Raw genomic sequence first — 27,239 nt, 5'->3', positions numbered from 1 at the left:
ATCTGGTTAATTAGTCTTGAGCAATGCTTAACTAAAGAAAACAAATTATGATTCTTAAATTCACTGTGGTTGTAATAGACTTGTGAGAGAATACACGAAGAGAAGGCTTAAGAATAATTTTATGAATTTATTTTAACTTTGTAATCGTTATCTTAACTATATATATATATATAATTTTCACTTTACTTATTGTCTAAATAAATATAATAAATTTTGTAATTACACATTATCTTTTCAGATTTGATTTTTGGCCCAGGGTGTTTATTTGTTTTGTTATTAAGCACACAGATGCACTGGGGACATCTGCTCTTCTGTGATGAACCTACCAGGTATCCAAGCTCGATTTCTAGCGTTATAAGTCTATTAAGCTGCTGCCCCATCCACTGAGGAGCGAAGCACGAGATAAACGTCCAAAGATATACTCAGCAAAAATGTCAATACAAGGCCCTATTACCAGCTAATAAGCGACATAAAATTATCAGTACTGCTTCCGATGACATTTATGACATACAGATGCACTATATATTCCAGGCATATCGTGTTTTATGTTGAATGACATATGCGGATTAGGAATATTATTGTTTTATGCTTTGGATTCGAATGTCAGATGGACAAAACTAAAGTGTTAAGTTTAACACAAGAGTGTGCACTTAACCAAAATTTAGACCCCCTTTATTAATTTTTATAAAGATGTCTATTTATGACAAAATAAGAATTATATCTTTTTAGGTAGGTAAGCACAAGGTCAGGCATAGCTAGGTGGTTAGGGCACTCGACAAGATTGTTCAAATTCAATATAAACATACGGTCACTGTCACATGTACAAGAAAACTTAAAACATAGTTCACGTAATTGTTCTATTGTTTTCGGATAAATCTTGTAAAAATTACTTTTTATTAAAAAAACGTATCGCCAGGTGGTTTGGGTGCTCGATTCGTAATCTGAAGGTCGCGGGTTTGAATCACCGTCACACTAAACATTCTCACCTTTTCAATCGTTAGATTATAATAATGTATCGGTGAATCTCTTTATTCGTTGGTAAAAGAGTAGCCTAAGAGTTGGCGGCGGGTAGTAATGACCAGCTGCCATCCATCTAGTCTTACACTGATAAATTAGGGACGGCTAGCGCAGATAGCCCTCATGTAGTGTTTTGCGAAATCCGAAACAAACAACCAGTTAAGCGTAATGCTACACAATGGGCTATATGTGCTGTGCCTACCACGGGTATCAAACCCCGGTTTCTGGTATCATAAGTCCGAACACTTACCCCTGTTCTACTGTGTGTGTGGAGAGCAGTGTTACAGTTACTATAGAATTACTTTCATCGGTTTCATTACATTTATCTTGTACAACTATTATATATCCCCAGTAGCACAGCGGCATTGCTGTTCACTAACACTACTGGAAACCTGGTTTCGATACTCGTGGTGTGCAGAACTCAGATAGTTCACTGTGAAGTCTTTTGCTGAACTTCAAACAAACAAATATTATACGAGAATCCATATAGTTATACTATATATACGTAAGTCCGAAAACCAACGCATTGTCAATCTTATTTCTGTTCCATTTTTTTATCTTAAGTGATTTTATTGGAATATGACTTCCTGATTTACTCAGTCACGCTTGTTTTAAAGTAAAGAATATTGTATCATCACAGCTCAGTGTGTACCGTAGTGACGTCACTAGTACATGCGGATGCCATGAATCACGAGAAGAATTATTCACTCTGTAGGACACAATAAAACATGACATGAAATTTAAAAGCAAGGAATAAAATATCAGTTAGTTTTCATTTAGGTTTTATTTACTCCTGAAGGAGAATTATTTCAGGAATCTTGTAGTGTGAGACCCACAAAAAGTAGAGTTATGAAGTACAGACATGGCTGGGTAATCTTGTAGTGTGAGACCCACAAAGAGTAGAGTTATGAAATACAGACATGGCTGGGTGGTTTGGGTACTCTACCAGTTATCCGAAGATGGCGTGTCCGAATCTCTGTCCAATCCAAACATTCTCGCCCTTTGCGCTGTGGGGACGTAATAATATAACGGTTAATCTTAGTATTCGTTGGTTAACACAAAGTAGCCCAAGAGTGAGGGGCGGATGGTGATAAGCGGGTGATTACCCGCTACATTTTCTTTGCTAATTTAAAAACAGCTCGGGCAGATAGTTCCTGTGTACATAGTTCCATATCAACAAACAATAAATCCCGATCTATCCATCTCACTTGGCTGTGATTTTACTAGAGAGGAGAAACACGTTTCTATTAGTTCCAACAACACATTAAACGCGCTCTAACGAGCTGTTTCATAAAACAGAAATTGAGAAAAAAATTTAAAGAAAATAGAATCGAAACTATACTGTCTTGTTATTTGAAAGTGGTTCGTTTGTTGTCAAACTATTAGTTTATACGCTTGTGTTTGCTGTTTGTTGTTTTTCTGTCTTTCTCACAATACATAACATCTGTTTCTTTGTTTTCAATTTTACAAATAATCAAGTAAAGGATATAATTAATGTTTTATCACGCAAAACCTTTACATAGGTCTTAAATATAGTTTAATTGACTTGTGTCAACTCCTGGTATATATCATTTATTTTCATGGATTTATTTTATTTTACTAAAGTACATTGAGAATTACACACAAGATATTAATCAGCTTAAACAAATAACAAGAGCTTTGTCTTTCATTGTTCCAAAACAGCGTTACTTTATGTTTGCTATTTTTAGTCCTAATATCATGACAATATATTTTTATAATGTGTAATATATAGTCTCTAACTAGTTTCAACATTTCTGTTAATGTGTAGTCAATCTGTCTACTTGTAGTAATATACTTTCAATTGTCAGAAATACAGACAACTGTTTTTAATTTTTAAATTTCGTCCAATGCTACACGAGGGCTATCTGCGCCACCCGTTCATAATTTAGCAGTGTAAGACTAAAGGGAAGGCAGCTAGTCATCACCACCCACCGCCAACTCTTGGGCTACTCTTTTACCAACGAATAGTGGGATTGCCCGTAACATTATAACGCCTCCACGGCTGAAAGGGCGAGCATATTTGGTGCCACGGGAATTCGAACCCGTGACCCTCAGATTACGAGCCGAACTCCTTAACCCAACTGGCCATGCCAGGGCCTTAAGAAATCAAAACTGTATTTGAAATAGGTTTATTACAAATGTCTTGTATTAATTTTGTAAACATGAAGTCAATGGGTTTTCTATTTATTTTTAAAGATATTTCTCTCCACAATCGTAATAAAATTTCTGGATTTAGAAGATTACATTCCTGGGTTCGATTCCCGCGGTAAACCCACTAGACAACCCAATGTAGCTTTGCTCTAAAGTAATCGAACGAACTGGCCATGACTATTTCGATATCTTAAACTAATATTTGCGTTTTAAATATCACTTTGACCACTAGATGGTGTTTCAAGAGAATAATACCATGATCACATGGAAGCGTTTCTTATTAACAGGCATTTATCAGTTTTTAGCACAACAATAGTATAATTGAACTTTTCTGAAGAAAATTTTCTAATCTACGGGAAGTCATCACTTTTCAAGGGTTTTAAAATATCACAGTTTATGTTTGTCATATAAATTATTAAAAAAAAAATATGATGCATAACTTAATCATGATTTCAAATTGTAGGCTTACTTTCGGTTTTAGTTTATTATGTGTGATAAAAAAAACCCGTGAATCCTTTAATATTTTTGGGATGCATTTTGGTAATTACAGTTGATTCCAAGAAATAATATACAGACAGAATTGAAACTGTTTCTATAACTATTATGTGGTTGGGAAAAAATAAAAACGAATTGCACCCTGTGCCTGCAATGAAACGCTTGATCCGTTTTTTGTAAATATACATCTATATCATTTGAACTGTACATGTTTTATTACATGAACTAGAAACGTTGTGATTACGTTCTTGTTACGTGGAGGAACTGCTTTGTTTTCCTTTATTAAGCACAAAGCTACACAAGAGGCTATCTGTGCTCTGCCCTTCAAGGATATTTGAAGGCGATCTGCAGCAGTATAAGTCCACAGATATACTACTGTGGGCCCGGCATGGCCAAGCGTGTTAAGGCGTTCGACTCGTAATCCGAGGGTCGCGGGTTCGAATCCCGGTCGCGCCAAACATGCTCGCCCTCCCAGCCGTGGGGGCGTTATAAAGTCACGGGCAATCCCACTATTCGTTGTTAAAAGAGTAGCCCAAGAGTTGTCGGTGGGTGGTGATGACTAGCTGCCTTCCCTCTAGTCTTACACTGCTAAATTAGGGACGGCTAGCGCAGATAGCCCTCGAGTAGCTTTGCGCGAAAATTCAGATACAAACAAAACAAAAATATACTACTGTGCTAATGGGAGCTGCTCTGTCAACAGAATACGAGAGATATAACTTCAAAAATATAGAACCCTTAATTAATTACACACTACATAATAATGTGTAATGTTTCTATGAGACGCATTATGTCTCTAACATATGAAAATGTGTAGAGAACTCAAAATGTGTTTCTTCTACAGGAATATCTAACGACAATAGCATAATGCATACGATAGTTTAAAATAGTATTTAATGTTATTTACTGAAAATTAATAACGGTGTTACATATTGACACTTCTTTGTGTTCGCTGACTGTTTTCACATAGTTTAAGTAACTATTTGTATAATATTTTTTCCTTGCTACAAATTCTTTGTACAAGTTATAACGTAAAATTTAGGTTGTTATTTTTTAATGGTTTAGGTTTCTGCGGTTGGATTTTGCCTCAGGAGAAAAGAGAAAATATGAAATATTCCTTATCAGAATCTGGAAGTTCAACCACGACCTCCAGAACTGTTACAACGAACATCAATCTTAGAGAATCTGAAGTGTATCTGCCAATAAAAGAAAATTATAATCACTCGTATATAAATCCGTTTTTAAAACGCATTGCATTCATTTTAATATATTTCCATTACAGCATTCATTTCATTCGCTACAAGACACCATTACGTGTCTTTTTTTTATAGAGATTTGTAGTAGTCGTTCGAGGTGGTCTGAATGATAGAAATTATTATAAAAACTATGAAAATGTAAAGATATCTGAGCCAGTATTCTGAAAGATATTTAAAGGTAAGCTTGAAAGTGAACGCCAGTAAAGAGTCTATCAATTCTCCGTAATTTGAAAGAGTATACAGATATCAGATAAATATTATTTGTGCTTTTGGTTATTACATTATTCCTTATGGAAACGGAATAGCTCCCCAAAGTGTATATATATATAAGTTGGGTATGTTATATCATGTAATATTATATTATATCAGTAAGTAGGGTTACAAATACGTATGGTGTAAATTCACGGTGGAACCGGATGTATCAGAACTACCACCCGTGCTCTTTCTGGCAATACAAAGTTGTGGAGTACAATGTAAAACTAATTGCTTGGGAATAATAAGTTTCAGCCCTTTCCTATGGGAAGATCAGGGATTTATAATTTTCAATCTTTGAACGTAAACTATTACAATAAAGAAATATGGATCAGCTTGATGCACCAAAGCCATCCAGTAAAAGCTCTATAACAAGTCGTTCCCAAATCTTAATCAGCAAATTACGATATTTTATAACAGGTGAGGTTTCCTGAACACAAATGTTAGTGGAAAAATATATCCTCGTGTGGCAACAGTACGTACCATAATTACGTTCTAACCAATATTTTCATGACACAGATTGAATCTTAAGCGATCAATTCAGCCTTACATCCACCACTGATACAGTTGCTGAATTCACATTTACTGAACACACACTTAGTTTTTCAACCACCTTAACTATGTGCCACATTCAGTTCACCTGTGAACAGGAAAATCTAATCAAATTGCATTTTTTCAACTTCAAGATCACAAGAACCGATACACAGTTAAAAACAGAAATCCACAGAAAAATCACCCATAATGGATTATGGACTCCCTTGGACTCAGCACGTGAAACAAAACAAAAATTTAACATATTAAGAAACCAAATAAACACAGCCACAAAACTATGTTCAACTGATAACATTAACGATGAAATCAACAAAATAAAACAACACTTTATCAACATCAACAAATTTCCTCAAACAACCGTGGAAAAAATTACACACACACACCTGGAACAACAACAAACAAACAACAATAAATCCCAAGATACAACAAACTACGAAACCCTACATTGCTGTATACCATTTGTTCCCAACATCAGCTAAAAAATAACCAAAATGTGGAAGAAAACTTATAACAAAACACAACATTCCAGTAAACACCAAATTTATTCAGAAACCAGGTACAAAACTAAAGTCCATACTATGTAAAAACTACACTTACAAACACCACACCAACATAATTTATAAAATACAATGTAACAACTGCAAAGACCTCTATGTTGGAGAAACATGCAGAAAAATGGAAACTGGATTTAAAGAAAAGACAACAACACATTCCCACGTTTTTAAACACAGCAAATCAAATAGGCACAACATAACGGTAGAAAACACCTGAAAACGAAATAAGCGAAACAAATATAAACAAACGCAATATCCAAGAAGCTCTACGTATATAACAACTGAAATCAAAATTGAACCAATATAAACGAACACCTTTATACCTATACTAATTAATAACCTAACATCTAACTGTAACGCCACCTGCAGCCCAGTACACGTTTACACTCTCGTCCCAAAGCCAGGCGACAAACAACTGGAGATTGAAGTGTATGTTCATTTATTTCGTACAAAGACAGTCCAGGTACTTGTCAGGTGCAGTGTTACTTCCAGTTGAAACCGAATCTCTGAGACCATCAAATTGTCGTTCTCGAACAGTAAATGGCTTGTGAAGAGTCAGGAGGGAGAAACGAAATAATTTTAATATTACAGCTTAAATCGGAACCTTTTGTATTGGAACTTCGCTGCAGCACTATTTTCAAGATGCACGGTCGTCAGGTAGGACATGACTGAACGTGGAGAAATGGACCGTAATAATGTAGTGAATTTCAAAATCGTTTTAATATAAGAACCAGGTTTATGTTTACATATTTAAGTGTTATATAATTTAAATCCATTTCAGTTTTGAAAGAAAAAAAAAAAGCTGCAGCGGTCCCCCGATGGGATAGCGGTGAGTCTACAGAATTACGACGCTAAAATCAGGGGTTCGATTCCTATTGATTGGCACAGCAGATGGCTCGATCTTGGTTTGCTATAACAGAACATACACATTGACAGGTAGCGATGTTTTGTTTGCTTAGTGTGGAATAACTGAAAAAGATAAACCTTTAGCAACTAACAATGACAAAACACACAAAGCAACTAAAGTACACAATAACATTAAATATTTATTTCGACTTCAATGTGAAATGACATAAAATAAATATATTTAAGAACATGCGTTACTTTTATATATGTCTTTTTTTCAAATTCTCATATAATTGTTTTTAACGAATTCTCTGTTAAACAACTTCGCAGTAAAAACAGCAATCTCTTATTACATATGATTATAGTTTGGATATACAGATAGCTTATTAATTATACATTATCCACTAAATCACATCGTTTCTTCTTTGAAAGAATATATTGCGTGTAATATTGTTAACAATTCTCCTGACAAATAGTATGCTGACCTAGTGGTTGCAGTATGAGAAAGGTCGGACCACACAGTTTTTCTTCACTAAAAAAAATAATTTAAATTATTGAAAAAATTGCGATAATTAACGTAAAGTGAGAAAATTTTGTGTGAATAAAATATAAACTGACTTGTGTTTTAATCTATGTGTAGCTACAGGCAGTGTAGATGTAAATAAGCCTGTAATACCCTGATGTGAACAAACATTATCTGTCCTGAAAGTATACGTATGTATACATAAACAGACCTCTAATACCCTGGTGTGAATATACTTTATTCTTTCTCAAAATAGTTAAATAATAATAAATGTAAACATAAAAAGGGTAATAATAGTTCCCTGTAAAAGTGTGTATTTCTTATTATTCGAAAGCACAGTAAATAATACATGTTAAACTTAATGTAGTGTTTTATATTTTTGTCCAACGACGTTACAATGTATTTTATTTTGTAAGATATCTGATCCGATGCATCGCACGAATATGACAAATGACAAGTCTTGTTTTCCTGAAGAGACCGTTTAATACGTGTTTGAAATACAGTTGTACGCAACGATTTTGTGTTCGCGCCTGTTTAAAAGTGAAATCGCGAGTATAACTGTAGGTATTTATGTATGCATATATAAAAGTATGTTTTATTGGAGACATGATGGTATTACAAAATTAATATCAGGGTATAAAGTAATCACTTTAGTTAAAGTACCTTGACTAACTGCTATATTAATTTCAGGAGATGGCTATTCTCCTTAAGTTCTGTGTTAAAAATTAATTAAAATGCGTAACTCGATAATTCCTAATAAGGAGTTAATCAATATAATAACATACGACTTACTTTGAACTTGTCATATCCGTATACAAATTATCAAGTTACATAATTTTATGTACATAAATGTACACTTTGTGACAGACCGTTTTCTTAAGTTTGATATTTTTGTCGTACCTTATTGAAACAATTATTATGTTTTTTCATTGTTAAGTAATTTTAAATAATATGTGTAGTTTGATACATAAGATGTGTAATTTGGTTTGTTTGTTTTTTGAATTTCGCACAAAGCTACTCGAGGGCTATCTGTGCTAGCCGTCCCTAATTTAGCAGTGTAAGACTAGAGGGAAGGCAGCCAGTCATCACCACCCACCGCCAACTCTTGGGCTACTCTTTTATCAACGAATAGTGGGATTGATCGTAACATTATAACGCCCCCACGGCTGAAAGGGCGAGCATGTTTGGCGCGACGCGGATGCGAACCCGCGACCCTCAGATTACGAGTCGCACGCCTTAACACGCTTGGTCATGCCGGGCCCGTGTAGTTTGGTACATAATATGTGTAGTCTGATACATAATATGTGTAGTTTGATGTATAGTATTTGTAGTTTGATACATAATATGTGTAGTTTGGTACATAATAGTTTAAAATAGTGTCTTGTTTAGTGTTTATTCATTGCTTGTTATCTCGTATTATATATACACTTTATAAATAAATGTGATCTAATATTCTATCTGTTTAGGAGGACGTGTTCTGTTTGTATTTGAAATATTATGAATAACTTAACGGTTGCTAAGTTTCCGTATAAAATTTGATTCACCTTGAAAATTCACTCATAAAATATATTTGTGTTAAACATTTCTTATCAGTTTTAGCTTCTGTTGAAATAAAGTTGTCATTTAATCTATCGATAAACGTTATTTATGATTTTGTCTCGTGCTAACCGTGCACTTATCGAAATTGTTTCTCAATTCGGAAGATGAAATTATTTTTAGAAAATTCATTTGAGGAATGTTCCATATCATTCCTTACTATCTGTTTTCTTCACAACTGTGCAGACTAGAATTACAGACAGGGTAATTAATTCAATTATTAGAAATCTTTTTACATAACAACAGATTAGCACGAAACTTGAATATATATATTTATATATATTAGTACTTAAAGTGGTTTTAATCGCATTTTATCTCACAAATACATAACAAACTCATTTATTACGTAACAATTCAGACAAATACGTTAGGTACAGAAACAAAACATAGTTAATAAAGTTTCTAACTTGAATTGTAGGAGCCAACAGTTTCCCATCGAAACAAAAGTAAGTTCGCGCATTAATACTTTCTTGTCGCTGTTTCTCAGCACTGGTGATATTCCGTGACTTTGCAATAGCTCCGTAAATACCATTTCTTACCACCAGTAACCAAAAAGGAAACGGTGAGCACTAATGGTTGGTAGATAAGAAAGTTGCGCGGAGCCACTTGCAAGGATCCATATGTATGATTGATCACGATTCGTAAGAACCAGGACCTGAAAAAATGAACAAAAAGAACTGCGCTATTGGCGTTGACAGAAACAGGGTTATAAAACAAATAAACGTACAAGAAATATAAACAAAAAGATTAACGCACAGCTATGCGATCAAATAGCTATATTTAAATTTTTTATTTAGCTAAGTCATTATTATGTCCTCACATACAGTAAAAACTACTGACAAATATTAGTTTAAATCCATAAAATATAATATATAATATAATATATTACTGAATGTTATAAAAGTTATGAACGAAAACGTACCATTGTTTTCATCGTTTATACGTTTTTTTACCACTATAGCTGGAAAATTATTACACGATTGCAAACCGCTTTTGTGAAAGTAAAACCAAAACCTAAAAACTTTTACTAATGCACTTGCCTGAAAAACAAATAATGTGTGGTTTCCCAGGTTATACAATGCTCTCTTGTTTATCACCCACAACAGGATCAAGCGGTCTGATTGATTCGTTTCCCTGTTCTGTGCCCCACATTGGAATTTCCTGTTTACTGTACTCTGGTTCTTGTTTTAAAGACTGGTAAGCTGTCTCAGGATGAGAAGTGTTCTTTTGTTTCTTGTCTTGAGGCTTTAAACAAAATAAAAAGTTCTCAATTACTCTGTGAATAATCGGTTACAGTTGGAGGGTTAAATGAGAGACTTACATTGTGCTGTTCATTTAGAATGATTCAAACAGTTTCTAATACACATGAATATACTGAAAGAGCTGTTAATACCAATGAAGACACTAAAACAACTGTTAATACACATAAAGATACTGAAATAGCTGTTAATACCAATGAAGACACTAAAACAACTGTTAATACAATGAATATACTGAAACAGCTGTTAATACCAATGAAGACACTAAAACAACTGTTAATACACATAAAGATACTGAAACAGCTGTTAATACCAATGAAGACACTAAAACAACTGTTAATACACATGAATTTACTGAAACAGCTGTTAATACCAATGAAGACACTAAAACAGTTTCTAATACATATAAAGATACTGAAACAGCTGTTAATACCAATGAAGACAGTAAAACAACTGTTAATACACATAAAGATACTGAACAGCTGTTAATACCAATGAAGACACTAAAACAACTGTTGATACACATAAAGATACTGAAACAGCTGTTAATACCAATGAAGACACTAAAACAACTGTTAATACACATAAAGATACTGAAACAGCTGTTAATACCAATGAAGACACTAAAACAGTTTCTAATACACATAAAGATACTGAAACAGCTGTTAATACCAATGAAGACACTAAAACAGTTTCTAATACACATAAAGATACTGAAACAGCTGTTAATACCAATGAAGACAGTAAAACAACTGTTAATACACATAAAGATACTGAAACAGCTGTTAATACCAATGAAGACACTAAAACAACTGTTAATACACATAAAGATACTGAAATAGCTGTTAATACCAATGAAGACACTAAAACAACTGTTAATACACGTAAAGATACTGAAATAGCTATTAATACGCATGAGGATACACATGGAGATACTGAATCATCTCCTAATACACATGACGATGCTAAAAGTGCTGTTAATATACACAAAGATACTGAAGCACTTGTTAATACGCATGAAGGTACTGAAACAATTTCTAATACACATGAAGGTACTGAAACAGCTGTTAATACAAATGAAGATACCAAAAGAATGTAAGTGGGTTACAATTACAATGTATTAAATACAGTCAGGTTTGGCTTCTGTTAATAATAACACACATTGTCCCTCTATCTGAAAAAATAACAGTGTTACTAGAAGCTTCCTCTTCCATTAACAAATTAAACAGTTTACATTGGTCATTTGCGTATGATCCAATCAACTCTGACGCATCTTGCGTTGACTTATAAAACTTCCAATAGGTATATTTTAATATATTAAGCATTTCTTAGATCGAGATAGTAATTTCACTTTCCACATATCTATATTTTTAGTTACAAACATATAAAGTGAAATTGAATAAAGGTTCTTTGTAATATGATTCAACATCACGTATCGTAGCATAATCTACTAACACCAAATTTCTCCCTTTAAGCAAACCGTTTTGGCTAACAAACATACTTATATCAATTCGTACGTTTCAGCATTTACACCAGAACAAAAGGTTATTAACTTTATCCCGTTTAAAGCACTTTTATTTCAAAATTAGAATATTTTAAGTAACATTGTTTCTCTAACATCTTTATCTGTACATTTGAAAGTACAATTTGACCCTAATTAAAATAGCAAAGGGGTCGTATTGACCTCCCATAGTATTCTCAGCTTTACATATATTTATCGTTTTCTTTGTTATAGTGCTGATAACTCTTAGAAGAATAGGTCTTTGTACAGGACAAGTTTTGGAAGTACACCTAAAACATGGCTTTAGAAGATGGTGGTCTTGTTTAACATCCAATAGTGATAAGTTGTTGGCTTTAGAAGATGGTGGTCTGGTCTAATACCCGATACTGATAAGGTGTTGGCTTTAGAAGATGGTGGTCTAGTCTAACACCCAATACTGATAAGGTGTTGGCTTTAGAAGATGGTAGTCTTGTCAAACATCCAATAGTGATAAATTGTTGGCTTTAGAAGATGGTGGTCTAGTCTAACACCCAATACTGATAAGTTGTTGGCTTTAGAAGATGGTGGTCTAGTCTAACACCCAATACTGATAAGGTGTTGGCTTTAGAAGATGGTTGTCTTGTCTGACATCCAATAGTGATAAGTTGTTGGCTGTAGAAGATGGTGGTCTGGTCTAATACCCGATACTGATAAGGTGTTGGCTTTAGAAGATGGTGGTCTAGTCTAACACCCAATACTGATAAGGTGTTGGCTTTAGAAGATGGTAGTCTTGTCAAACATCCAATAGTGATAAATTGTTGGCTTTAGAAGATGGTGGTCTAGTCTAACACCCAATACTGATAAGTTGTTGGCTTTAGAAGATGGTGGTCTAGTCTAACACCCAATACTGATAAGGTGTTGGCTTTAGAAGATGGTTGTCTTGTCTGACATCCAATAGTGATAAGTTGTTGGCTGTAGAAGATGGTGGTCTAGTCTAACACCCAATACTGATAAGGTGTTGGCTTTAGAAGATGGTAGTCTTGTCTAACATCCAATAGTGATAAGTTGTTGGCTTTAGAAGATGGTTGCCTTGTCTGACATCCAATAGTGATAAGGTGTTGGCTTTAGATGTGGTCTAGACTAATACCCAATACTAATAAGGTGTTGGCTTTAGAAGATGGTTGTCTTGTCTGACATCCAATAGTGATAAGGTGTTGGCTTTAGATGTGGTCTAGACTAACACCCAATACTAATAAGGTGTCATACATTTTAAAGTAAAGAGCTGGTGCATCTTGTTTCCATTAATTATTTCACCTTCTATCGTATGATAAGGTGAAACCAGTTTTACACAAAAAGATGTAGACATTCAACCTGATCACAAGACGAAACGAGTTCTACACAGGAATATTATACATTCAATCTGGTAGTAAGGCGAAACCAATTCTACACAGGGAGAGTTAGACATTCAACCTGATGGTAAGACAAGCCACATCTGCTCATGAACCAGTCCACACAGGAAGACCTAGACATTCAAATATGACGGCGAGGCAAAACCAGTTCTACACAGGAAGACTTAGATATTCAACCTAGTGACAAGACAAAACCAGTTCTACACAGGAGCATGTAGACATTCGACTTGATGGTGAGACAAAACCAGTTCTAATCTGAGGATGTAAACGTTTAATCTGGTGAAAAGACGAAACCAGCGCTATACATTAAAATGTATAGATTGAAGTTGGCAATAAAACGAAACCAGTTCTATATATGAGGATGTATAGCTTCAATCTTATGGCAAGACGAAACCAGAGACAATGTCTTTCTACAACAGTAGAACTAGTAATATAGACACTCGTTGTGAGAAAATACAGCTCTATTCGATCAAACAATGATATCCGCGCTGGCCAGTCCATATATCATGCAGTATTCTAGACATATAAAGGATTTGATGTACGAGTTGCATACAAAACAATTGTAAGAAAGAGTAATTAGTCGCCTAAAGTTTGTATTCTATCTGTGTACAATACATCAAGAAACAGCTGTATTAGGTGTAGAAGTCTGCCTGTTTTTCACGTGGATAAAAAGAAGTTGATTCTATTTCTTTTGAATTTCGCGCTAACTGTCCCTAATTAAGCACTGTAAAGCTAGAGGGAAGGGAGCTAGTCATCACCACCCGCCGCCAAATCTTGGGCTACTCTTTTATCAGCGAATAGTGGGATTGACCATCACATTTTCACGTCCCCACGGCTGAAAGGGCGATCATTTTTGGTGCCACGGGGATTCGAACCCGCGACTTGCAGATTAGAAGTCGAACGCTTTAACCCACCTGGCCATGCCGGGGCCAAAAGGAGTTGAAACAGCTGATATGTAAAAAGAATGCGTTTCTTTATTGAGACGTATCATTCCTGGTAGGTCTCTTTCCTGATAATCAAAAATCCACTAGAAATATATATAATATATATGTAGTAGAGACAGCTGATATGGCATTAAAAGGCTTATATAACTCAAGATACCTAACAACGTTTCGACTTCCTTATCATATTACCAAGGGAGATCGAAACGTTGTTATTTGTTGTGTTTTTAATACTAATTTTAATGCTTGTACCAGCTGTCTCTACCACATGTGCCACTTTTGTGGTTCTTGATTTAATCTGCTGTTTATTTTGAATATCGCGCAAAGCTACTCTAGGAGTATCTGCGCTAGCCGTCCCTAATTTAGCAGTGTAAGACTAGAGGAAAGGCAGCTAGTCATCACCACCCACCGCCATCTCTTGGGCTACTCTTTTACCAACGAATAGTGGGATTGACTGTAACATTATAACGCTCCCACGGCTGAAACGGTGAGCATGTTTGGTGCGACCGGGATTCGACCCCGCGACACTCGGACTACGAGTCGAACGCCTTAACCCACCAGGCCATGTCGGGTCTTAATCTACTGACTTGGTATTTTTGTCATAAACCAGTTTATAGTTATACCTGAATATAAATAAGTTAAATAAACAACGATATATATTCCTTTTTATTTGTATTCCTCCAATAGAACGGTGGTAAGATTAAGGACTTAGATTCTTAAAATTCACGGTTCGATTCTCCGGTGATAAATACAACAGATAGCTCAATATAACTTTTCTTTAAAATAAAAAAGCCTATTTTATAGTTTTTTACCTGGTATAATTCATTTTTAAAGAGGTAATTTATCAATACCAATGGTGAAAAATATAAGATTATAAATCATATCTTTGTTTTAACTAATTAGTAAATAATAGAACCATTTAAAACAGTTCATGTCCATAATGGAACAAAATCCGGTTTTTTTATAAAAGGAACATCGCCCAGTAGCTCAGAAGCAATTGTAATGGCTTATAACGCTAAACAGCTAGTTTCGATACCAGTGGTAGAAACGGCACAATTGCCCCACTGTGTTGCTTTGTTATTAATACAGAATAAAGAAACTAAAAAAAAACAACAAAACAACTTACATATGGTGAGGCCAGACTTCCCGATCTTATATCAGACTTATGCGTGGGACTCCTATATGACATTTCTGGCATGTAAGTGGTCCCTTTACTTGACGAAGGAGTAGAAGTTAATAACTCTCCAGATGTGGAATAACTTCTAGAAGAAGCAGGTGCAGCGTGCAACTGGAAAAATGTTTGGTCTGGGTCACTGTCGTAGCATGCTAGAGAAATATAGTGCAAATGACTTATTTTAGAAGGCCTACAAAGAACTACGTATACGAAAGATCGTCCACAGGGAAACAGTTATTAGTCAATGACAAATAGCAGTATAAACGAATAAAAATAGCATTTAATAGTTAGAGCTTTAGTTATTATGGAGAGAAGATTCATTATTCGTTCTTATTCAGGGTTTTAAGTGGAAAGAAAAATTATTCGTTTTTTACATAAATGAAGATTTCTTTTAGAAACGACAAAAACTTTCCTTTGATCATATTAACAGCTTTCAGAAATGATAAGAGTTGATTTATTATAAATTAGACCTTTTGACTATTTTAAGATTTGAACTGACTGATATGCATATTTTAATAAACGAATCATTCGCTTATCCTTTGGAGCTCCATGTAAGTCATCAAATCCATTTGGAATCCAATAAATTATGATCATTTTAAGGATACAAAATACTTGTTTTTTTACGAACCTAAATAAATGTCCATACTCATGTTTTTTGCTGGTATTATATCCGGGCCTTCAGTGACATCACCAACGTTTTTCTTGGGTGATACCTCTAGTCTGCAACAATATTAATGTATATTTACCTACTCAGGATTTCAGCCTTCAACAAATATATGTCAATTTCTTGTAATTCAAAACATTTGAACTGAAATATAAATATATACATACAAGTATTTAGATTCGAAATATTTAGTTTTAATTCTGTATACATTAACAGTTAAATATGTATTAAACACGAACAAAACTAGAAAGTTACAAATTTAACGGTAGTTAAGAAACTGTAATATAGATATCTTTGGTACTAAACAAATAACCAACTACTTCTTTTATTAATGTTCTTCTTTACAAAACTTTGTCAAGTGCATGCATAGAAATATGAACACTTCCAACCAACCGCAAAGGAATAGTTGGGTTAGGTCCAATCTATTAAGAGTTCAGATGTATTTGTGAATTAAAACTTGAGTTACAACAAATGTGGAAATTATTGAATGTCCGTAATGAATATTGAAGAGCTGGTGTGATTAGTCCTAGCTCAACAAATGCTTGAGTTCTACAAAACAGTCTTAAGCATTGAAGTACCCTTAAAGGGAAACATTGGTCAAGGTGGTGATATAGAACATAAAAAAAAGGAGGAAAACATTGGTCAAGGTGGTGATATAGAACATAAAAAAGGAGGAAAACATTGGTCAAGGCGGTGATATAGAACTTAAAAAAGGAGGAAAACATTGGTCAAGGTGGTGATATAGAACATAAAAAAGGAGGAAAACATTGGTCAAGGTGGTGATATAGAACATAAAAAAGGAGGAAAACATTGGTCAAGGTGGTGATATAGAACATAAAAAAGGAGGAAAACATTGGTCAAGGTGGTGATATAGAACATAAAAAGGAGGAAAACATTGGTCAAGGTGGTGATATAGAACATAAAAAAGGAGGAAAATTGGTCAAGGTGGTGATATAGAATTGGTCAAGGTGGTGATATAGAACATAAAAAAAGGAGGAAAACATTGGTCAAGGTGGTGATATAGAACATAAAAAAGGAGGAAAACATTGGTCAAGGTGATAATATAGAACATAAAAAAGGAGGAAAACATTGGTCTAGGTGGTGATATAGAACATAAAAAGGGATTTTTGACTAAAACCAGCTTCTCAAGAAACTGGGGTCTCTGAAGACTTTTGTAATTACTTGAATTTGAATAATTTCATTAATACTACAAATATTAGTGGTTGTATGCTTCTGATGAGTTATGAAAGGAAAAATTGGTCTATTTTGGATGTGAAGGTTGTACTTCTATTGTTGTAAAATGTAACATTAGGAAGATTAACTGATTAATATGTCAAACATATATGATGTTTATTCATTTAAAACACCCATAATTTGGGGTGAAAAGTATTATTAAAACAAAGTTTTGGTGAGTGTAGTTCCAAAATTATTGATGTATTAGTTTAAAAGTACAATAAAAATTTATAATTTTACGAATGTTTCAAATCGAGAAACATCATAGTAAGCTAAATATATCGATGAGCTTCCAGTAGATGTTGTAGATGTAGCTCATGGTTAGAGCACCAAACATTTCGAATTCCATCACCGATAGTACTCACCTTTTCAACCGTGAAGGAGTTGTAACGTATCGATCAATTACACTTTTCAAATACATTAAGGCCCGGCATGGCAGGTGGGTTAAGGCGTTCGACTCGTAATCGGGGGGTCGCGGGTTCGAACCTTGGTCGCAACAAACATGCTCGCCCTTTCAGCTGTGGAGGCGTTATAGTGTGACGGTCAATCCCACTATTCGTTGGTAAAAGAGTAGCCCAAGAGATGGCGGTGGATGGTGATGACTAGCTGCCTTCCCTCTTGTCTTGCACTGCTAAATTAGGAACGGCTAGCGCAGATAGCCCTCGAGTAGCTTTGCGCGAAATTAAAAACAAACTAACAAATGCAGTATACCAAGAACTGGCAGTGTGTACCTTTCCGCTAGTCTGTCACTTCTAAATTTTTGATGGATAACTCAAATATCCCTCGAGTAGCTTTGCACGAAATTCAACAATACATAGAAACAAACATACGTAATTTTTGGGTTCATAAACTTGTTTAAAGAAGTGATAATGTGGACTTACTTGTTCACTGGATCATTCTCTGGCTTAGCTGACATGGAAAGGAAAAAAAACAATAAAAACAATATAAACTAACACAAGTTTCTTCTCTTCGTCTCTAAATGAGAACTTTTATTATACGGAGCAAAATTCGTATTAAACTAAAATAATAAATTAAATAAAAATAAAGAGGTGTTTCTCATTTTCCATCTTCATTTTCTATGGAATATTTTGGTATAAAATACTTCATAAAATGATAATTAATTAATTTAACACTAATAACAAAAACAACTATTTTGTATTAGAATACCCATATTTTATCATAAGAATAGTAGAATTATTATATGATTGTTATGACTTATACAATGAAAAATTTAAGTTTACAATAAAAAGTAACAAAAATGAGAGGTACATTTAAAAACACAACAACAAGTTCTCAGACAATGTATTTTTATCTATAGAATAACAAGTCGGTACAACTGTATAACATTAAAATACCTTTCAGTATTTTCTTTTTTCTTATTTTCACCACAACAAACAATATGAACACGAACAGGATAAAGACAACTGTCGCTCCAATGAATACTGCTAATATTGAACTGGAAATAAACATTCCAGCTTCCTCGCCTGGAAAAACAGATATTTAATTACGTTATAACAATCGTCAGGGTAAACTTCTAAGAATAACTCTGATGAAACTGAGTGAATTTAATAATTTCATCAAACAGTCATTATCTTAAAACTACGAATGTTTCACTATAACAGGAATATTTTTCACGGAAGCGTAGAATGTAATGACATGGTTAACAGTTTTCGATTAAAGCCTACGTTACTGTGGAAAATTCCCCGAGATTACTTAGGTTATATCACATTGCTAAGATGGTTACTATGTTGATAAAAAAATATTGCATTCATGATACGGAAAGAGCTAGAAAGTGTCCCGATTTGTTTTGAATTTCGCGTAAACTTACACAAGTGCTATCTGCGTTAGCCGTCCCTAATTTAGCATTGTTTGTTTTTTTGAAATTTTGCGCAAAGCTACACGAGAGCTACCTGCGTTAGCCGTTCCTAATTTGACAGTGTAAGGTTGGAGTGAAGGCAGCTAGTCATTACCACCCACCGCCAAATTCTTGGACTACTTTTTACCAACGAATAGGGGGAATGACCGTCACATTATAACACCCTCATTGTTAAAAGACTGAGCATTTTGGTGTGACGAGATTACCAGTCGAGTACCTTAACTACCTGGCCATGCCGGGCCGAGTGTTCCAATACTTTATTTGTGTTACTATATCGTTTAGTTTGATCGTTGGTGCGATTCAGTATTATTTATTCTGTTGGTTATAACATATTTTAATATGATTTCTGGAGTTACACAAACAGAATCCTTCAAATTTGATATGAAGATATGTTCCTACATATGTTCATACATGTTCGTATGCGTAAGGAAACTAAAAACATAATACATGTACTTGTTTAATAGTGTTCGCATAAATCTTATAGAAATTATTTTCTATTAAAAAAAGTATGATCAGGTGGTTAGGGCACTCGACTCGCAGTCTGAGGATCGAGGGTTCGAATCCCCGCCCCTTCAAATATGCTTACCTTTTCAGAAATGATAGCGTTATAATGTGAGTGTCAATCCGACCATAAAATGTTGGGATACAATTTTACCAATAAATAGTAGGATTCACAATCACATTATAACGCCACCACTGCTGAAAATACGAGCATATTTGGCATAGATGGAAAACAACTAGTCTTTCATTGCAAAATTAGGGACGGTTAGCGTAGATATCCCTCGTGTAGCTTTGCCCGAAGTTCAAAACAACCCAGTTAAGAGTATGAGGGTTCCAAGCTTCATGAGTGCTATTTATGTGTTTTTTAATATAATAAATCCCGTTAAATAAAATATAGACCTACTTTTGATATGCTCAGAAATTTTAGTTAAATACAAAGGTTTTGAATAAGTGTAATTTTAAGCATGTGAAAGGGTTTGCAGGGTTGCTCACACTATGTGTAGAATAAATTACACCCAAGTAAGTACGACTACTGGTCACAGGCATGTAAAAACAGATAAAGCCATTCACATATCTAATTGATCCCAATAATAGCATCATCAGGTCCTATGCTGTATGATAGTTTGATACTTTGTTTGTCCATATGGACCCGCAAAAACTATTTATGTTTGTCCATTAATTTCATGAAACAAATGTCTTTAATATTGTTAAGAAATCGGCTATCTTGAAGTTAAATAGGCTTAGCTAATTATAGTAAAAATAGTGTAAAATACGATCGTAGGCTCTACCGCTAGAGAAATAAAATATACAATAAGTTGTTATTGTTTTGAATTAAGCACAAAGCTACACAATGGGCTATCTGTGCTCTGCCCACCACGGGTATAGAAACCCGCTTTTTAGCGTTGTAAGTCCACAGACATACCGCTGAGTCACTGAGGGCTATACTATAAATGTAAAACAGATTAATATCCGTTGCTTAACTTATAGTTGTATAAATATTCAGTTGAATATGATATTAGACTGCAGGGTTATCGTTTATATTGCTTAGAGTCATAGTTTTCAACATCAAAATATAGTTTTAGTTATTTTATTCCTCATCACAAACTCGTGCAAAGTGAGAGAATTATCTTATAATATCACAATAGGTTCACGTGCACTTTACATAAACTCTTGAAAAATAAAAATGTTATATTGTAATATCAAAGTAAGTTCGTATCTATCCTAAGCATTAAGCCTAACAAGACATTTATTCATTAAGTAAACGAACAGCTTTTTAACGGAAGAAAAGTAAGACACATTTCATACACTGTATACACGTGATACAAGATATTTGCTTTAGTGAGAGGAAATTCTGTCTTTGTCAGTAACAGTGATAAATATTCCATCTTCTTTTGTTTCGATAAGCTGTCAGTTTCGCACGATTTTTGCATGCATTAAACAAGTTATGTGCTCGCTTCTTTAAGGCCTTCTTCTGAACGTTTGTATAGAGATAATTCTCTGGAAGCGAAATTTTTCTGTTTCTCTTAACCGTTGATATAGAACAAGATAAATATTTTGTAATAAAAACTTAAACTAGCAACTGAACGATATCTACTAACTGGAAAAATATTTACTCAAAACTGGAAACTGGACAATTACTCCCAGAACACTTTCATAATTTAAACCATTACAACATATACTCTACTGACAACTAAAAAGTACTAAAATGTCCCATAGACATTTGTCTGGTATCCAAACAGTACAATCATTTCGGATAGACATTTGTCTGATAATTAAACAGTAAAACAATTCCCTATAGATACTCCTATGGTAACTAAACAGTATAACAATTACCCAGGTAATTAAACAATGCATATATTTTGAATAAATATTCTGTGACAATAAAAATTGTTTATCACTTAATAGTAACGACAAGACCGAATACCGACTGAATTACCTTTTCTCCTATAGTTCTATGATCAGTAACTAAGTATGAGTTATATATGTATACATGTATATCTCAGTGGGTATGTTTGAAGTCAAAGTTTCAAGGCATTTTCCTCATATAAAATTATATCGTTTTTTAAAGTTTAAGATAAACATTTTATGGCTTAAGCGAATATGATACATGTTTACGTATTGATTTTTACATTTTATATGTACAGATACTGTGGACCTGCAGAGACCCCTAGGTGTTTTGCTTGAAGAGTTAATAAAACAGAAATTAGGGGTAACATATATATTTTTATTTCTTGCTTTTCAAGTCTATTTTTGATGCTGTAATGTAGCCGACTGAGTGAATAATTCTTATTATGGTTCAGAGTATACGCACGATTTATTGAAGTCACTTAAATATAAACTGCTACGTCAATTACCCCTTATGTGACGTCATTTTAGTGCCAACTGAACTGGCAAGCAACACACAACCTAAAGTAATGTGCAAGATTTAGTTTAAACGTGTTATTTATTAAACATTTACCAGTATAATGTTCTATTAGCGGAATTCAACTCCTAGACTGTACGAATTGTGTCTGACCCACTTACAAGAGTTGCCATCTACTCTGATGGTAAGTTACATTTTGAAACCGTCTGGTGTTGTGTTTAATAAGACATACTAATGTGCGTTATTTTTACGTGACTTATACTGTTGTATGTAAATACTGTCTAGATTTGTCGCAGAGTTCTAAAATGTTTGTTTTATGAAGGAAATACGTCAATGATAGTACAATTTGTCTTAAGCACAATGAGAATGGTGTCATGAGAAAAGCAAGAAAAAACAGTTCTAAAAGTTATGAGAAATTATTAATACTAGGTGGGGTACCCGTATCCTGGACAAAAGCCTTGTAAATTCATGATTAGTGAAAGGTTACCTTAGGACATGAAAATTTCTTTCTTTTATATATAATTTTAAAAACCCCAAATTGCCCATAAAAACAGCAAAACATAAAACGTGAAAGTGTAAATTTTCTTCTCTTGATTGACCGAAAAAACCTTTATGTCAAATTTGGTAAAGTAGTTGGTAAAAACACTCATAAGGAACACAAAATACAAAATTGAAAACTTATGTTTATTTCTCCATGGACCTAGTGAACTTTCATACCAATTTCGATGAAGGTCCATCTACAACCTGCGAAGTATTTACATGAACGTACAACAGACAGTACTATTATATTTATGTAGATGGTGCTAGTGCATTAGATTCGCACCTGACGTTTTCATAACGACATATCTGCATGTTAAGAATCTAGAAAAATAATGAGGGGAAACAGAGACAAAATGAATAAAATCGTGACCACTATTGCAAATCTACATGCACACAAAATAAACATTTCGCTAAGTTCGGGATTGCATACCGCGTAATAAAGAAGTTTTTCCAGTATTATATAAGCAAGAATTGCATTATAATATGATAATTAATGTATGAATACGTAGTAATAGTGTACCACTATTGCAAATCTATTTAAACATTTCGCTAAGTTCGGGATTGCATACGGCGTAATAAAGAAGTTTTTCCAGTATTATATAAGCAAGAATTGCATTATAATATGATAATTAATGTATGAATACGTAGTGTGTTATTTTTGCAATAGTGTACCACTATTGCAAATCTACATGCACACAAAATAAACATTTCGATAAGTTCGGGATTGCATACGGCGTAATAAAGAAGTTTTTCCAGTATTATATAAGCAAGAATTGCATTATAATATGATAATTAATGTATGAATACGTAGTGTGTTATTTTTAATGAAATTGATAATGCTTAGGATGATTGAAACTTCTTTCAATACTTTGTTTAAATTAGTCGGAATATTTCATATATACTTTCGTAGCTTTAAAAGATTGAAATGTGAAAACGTAAAATTTTTTACTTCGTGTTCACATTTCAGTAGAAAAGAAACATTTTTGTAACTCAATAGCATCTTCTACTTACACAGAAAAAAAAATGTTTGCAATTCATAATGATTGATAGTTATAGCTGTATTCGTGTGGAATCATTCCTCGACGCAATAGCTTGCATACCGCAGGTTTTGTGAATTACGAGATAGACATGAAAACAGCATATTTCAAATCGGATAATCAGAAAACGCCTCCTAATGGCTCATCAGTAAGTCTGAGGGTTGATACCGCCAACAATCGGGTTTTGATACACTTGGTTGACGCAGCACTGATAGCTGCTCACAACAAAGAAACGACAATATATTTCTTACCTGTCAGTTTTTCAGCTAACCTTGCAGTGCTCGTGGTAAGACTAACAGAGGAACTTTGTCCTCTGCGATTCACCGCATAAATTAACATCGTATAAAACGACCCTGGAGTGAGGCTCCGCAGACGAAACACTGGCACGGGTGAAGATACTTTAGAATGTAGAACACTGCTCTCTTTCTTGTAGACTTCAACCAGGAATGTTTGCTCCAGTCCTCCGTCAAATCCTTCAAGGCACTTTATAAGAATCTGTTTTGTCGTTCGGTTAAACACCGAGCAATTCTCTAGTGGATCTGGCGGTTCTGGGAGAGATTGGAAAATTTCAAAGGTTTATATTTGTGCCTGAATGCGACATATTCCTCTCGCGAAACACCTAGAAGCTCCATAATGAATTTGTTGTTATTTTTATCTTATGAAAATTGGTTGTTTGTTTTGTTTTTGAATTTCGCACAAAGCTACTCGAGGGCTATCTGTACTAGCCGTCCCTAATTTAGCAGTGTAAGACTAGAGGGAAGGCAGCTAGTCATCACCACCCACCGCCAACTCTTGGACTACTCTTTTACCAACGAATAGTGGGATTGACCGTCACATTATAACGCCCCCACGGCTGAAAGAGCGAGTATGTTTGGCGCGACGGGTATGCGAATCCGCGACCCTCAGATTACGAGTCGCACGCCTTAACGTGCTTGGCCATGCCGGGCCCATGAAAATTGGATAATTAAAAAAAAATTAAAATAAAAGTGCATACTTGAAATAGTACAACTCCACGTGCGATACATTTTTTTTTTAAATTATTTCATCTATAAATTATTATATTATAGCATTTTTAACCTTCATAAAGCAGATAAAGCGTCATTTCGAAAATACTTCAAATGTACATGTCTTAGAATATTTAACTGGCCCCAAATTATAATACCTTATTTTATTTTTCTTTTGGAAAGCAGCCACCTTTACACAACTGTCTCTAGACAGTAAAGAGTGATATAGTTGTGGGCTTCAGCACACGCATCTTATTCTCCTAGTGTCTGTTTCTAATTTTTATTGGCCTAGCTTGGTCACGTGGCTAAGGCCACACCAATCATAGTCGCCCTTTCAGCCGTGGGGGCGTTATAAAGATACGATCAATCTTATTAGTCATTGGTATGGTAAAAGGGAAGCCCAAGAGTTGGCGGTGGGTGGTAATGACTAGCTGACTTCCTTCTGGTCTTACACAGTTCAGTTAGGGACAGCTATCGCAAATAGCTCTCGTGTAGCTTTGCCCGAAATTCAAAACAAACAAATCTAATTTCTATTGTTCTTTCTTTATTATATTTCTTTATGTGAAACAGCCAAACGAAGGTTAAGCGTAATAAACGGCTTATCCTCACCTCAGTGTGAGTCGAACTTGTGCAGCCAGTCACCTCCAAAACCTAGAGCACATTTTATATCCATATTACCCTAGGTGTGCTTTTTTTTCATTTGGTAAAACGCTTTATTATTTTTAATTTTGTTTTGTTTACAACAATCTAACAATAGTCAGAGGTTCCAATTTACTGTTTTTAACACAGTTCTTCCTTTCAATTTTGTTTCATTCTGCTTAACGTTTCAATATTAATATTCTCTGATCATGTTTTTGAATACCGATTAGTTCTAGGAGAGATTAATTTTTTCTACACCTACATTTCGTTTTGTAATTCTGATTTTCGTTTTGAATTACTTAAAAGCCTCCAGAAGTATTTCAAATAGTGAGTATTGAGTGTTTGAGTATTTGGAACGGCATCAGTATACCCACTCTAAAATTTGGTTCGTATTCTGCGAGTCAAAGGAACGTTTAGGAACTTTACAAAGCGAAAATATGAGGTTCGGTGTTACGTAGTGAACATAAATTAGTACCAGCACAACTGATATCAGAGCAACTCATTCAGAACTTACGAAATTTATATTCTTTTCAATGGCATTCATTCACAAACCGGGAAAGGAAACGTTGGAGAGGAAAATAATTCAATTAGGTATATTTGTTTTAGGATGTATCGTAAAGATGTAGTTCACAATTTAATGAAACGAAACGAAGCCTTACCTGCATGTATTACTTTAAAGATGCACGGGTCTTTTTGAACTCCTATTTTGTTTTCTCCCCAGCACAACAGAGTTCCGTATTCTTCATCCGTCTCTACAGCGAAGGATGCCGTACTTTCATATTTGTTTCCGCCAACCGAGTGGAGAACATTATGGGTGACTTTTGTAGAACTGTTGAATCGCCAATAGAATGTGATATTTTTAGGGTCCGAATCCAACTTACATTGAACTTGAATGGTTTCTCCATGTAGAGCTCCGTAAGTTAACTTTTGACCCGGCTGACATACAGGGGCATCTGGAGCAAAACAAATAAGGACTATTATCCAATATTCGAAAACAACAACCACAAACACGTAAACAAACGCAGGTGTCATAGCAACCATAAAACTAGCAATGCAAATATCTAATATCCAGTAGCAAAAAGTATTTTTATTATTTATAATAGATAGTTGTAACATTGATAGAATAAAATTTTAAAACATGTTTATCATAGGTAGTTGTCACTTCGATAGAGTAAAACTAAGGAAATATGTTTATCATAGGTAGTTGTAACTTCGATAGAGTAAAACTAAGAAAATATGTTTATCATAGGTAGTTGTAACTTCGATAGAGTAAAACTAAGAAAATATGTTTATCATAGGTAGTTGTAAATTCGATAGAGTAAAACTAAGAAAATATGTTTATCATAGGTAGTTGTCACTTCGATAGAGTAAAACTAAGGAAATATGTTTATCATAGGTAGTTGTAACTTCGATAGAGTAAAACTAAGGAAATATGTTTATCATAGGTAGTTGTAACTTCGATAGAGTAAAACTAAGAAAATATGTTTATCATAGGTAGTTGTCACTTTGATAGAGTAAAACTAAGGAAATATGTTTATCATAGGTAGTTGTAACTTTGATAGAGTAAAACTAAGGAAATATGTTTATCATAGGTAGTTGTCACTTCGATAGAGTAAAACTAAGAAAATTTGTTTATCACAGATCGTTGTAACTTCGATAGAGTAAAACTAAGAAAATATATTTATCATAGGTAGTTGTAACTTTGATAGAGTAAATCTAAGGAAATATGTTTATCATAGGTAGTTGTAACTTCGATAGAGTAAAACTAAGAAAATATGTTTATCATAGGTAGTTGTCACTTCGATAGAGTAAAACTAAGGAAATATGTTTATCATAGGTAGTTGTAACTTCGATAGAGTA

General features: G+C 34.2%; 1 protein-coding gene across 4 annotated transcripts in view; it reads right to left on the bottom strand.

Moving 5' to 3' along the window:
• Window positions 1–7,349: 7,349 nt before the first annotated feature.
• Window positions 7,350–27,239, bottom strand: part of LOC143231678 (cell adhesion molecule DSCAML1-like) — a 305,444-nt gene continuing 285,554 nt past the window's right edge. For 2 of the 4 annotated variants that reach the window (XM_076466260.1, XM_076466262.1), the window contains exons 7-15: window positions 26,039–26,332; window positions 23,988–24,284; window positions 18,776–18,904; window positions 18,302–18,329; window positions 16,152–16,243; window positions 15,476–15,675; window positions 10,183–10,505; window positions 9,668–9,915; window positions 7,350–7,673 (exon numbers count right to left, since the gene is read on the bottom strand). In XM_076466260.1, coding sequence (XP_076322375.1) covers window positions 10,332–10,505; window positions 15,476–15,675; window positions 16,152–16,243; window positions 18,302–18,329; window positions 18,776–18,904; window positions 23,988–24,284; window positions 26,039–26,332 — 1,214 coding nt within the window. In that variant the 3' untranslated portion in view covers window positions 7,350–7,673; window positions 9,668–9,915; window positions 10,183–10,331. Of the gene's footprint in view, window positions 7,674–9,583; window positions 9,916–10,182; window positions 10,506–15,475; window positions 15,676–16,151; window positions 16,244–18,301; window positions 18,330–18,775; window positions 18,905–23,987; window positions 24,285–26,038; window positions 26,333–27,239 lie in introns of those variants that run through there. The other 2 variants (XM_076466263.1, XM_076466261.1) reach the window with 2 other exon arrangements.

Source organism: Tachypleus tridentatus, chromosome 11 (assembly GCF_004210375.1).
Source record: "Tachypleus tridentatus isolate NWPU-2018 chromosome 11, ASM421037v1, whole genome shotgun sequence".
Classification (NCBI taxonomy): Eukaryota; Metazoa; Arthropoda; class Merostomata; order Xiphosura; family Limulidae; genus Tachypleus; species Tachypleus tridentatus.
The sequence above is the reverse complement of the archived record's forward strand: the minus strand, read 5'-3'. Positions and strand labels throughout refer to the sequence as shown.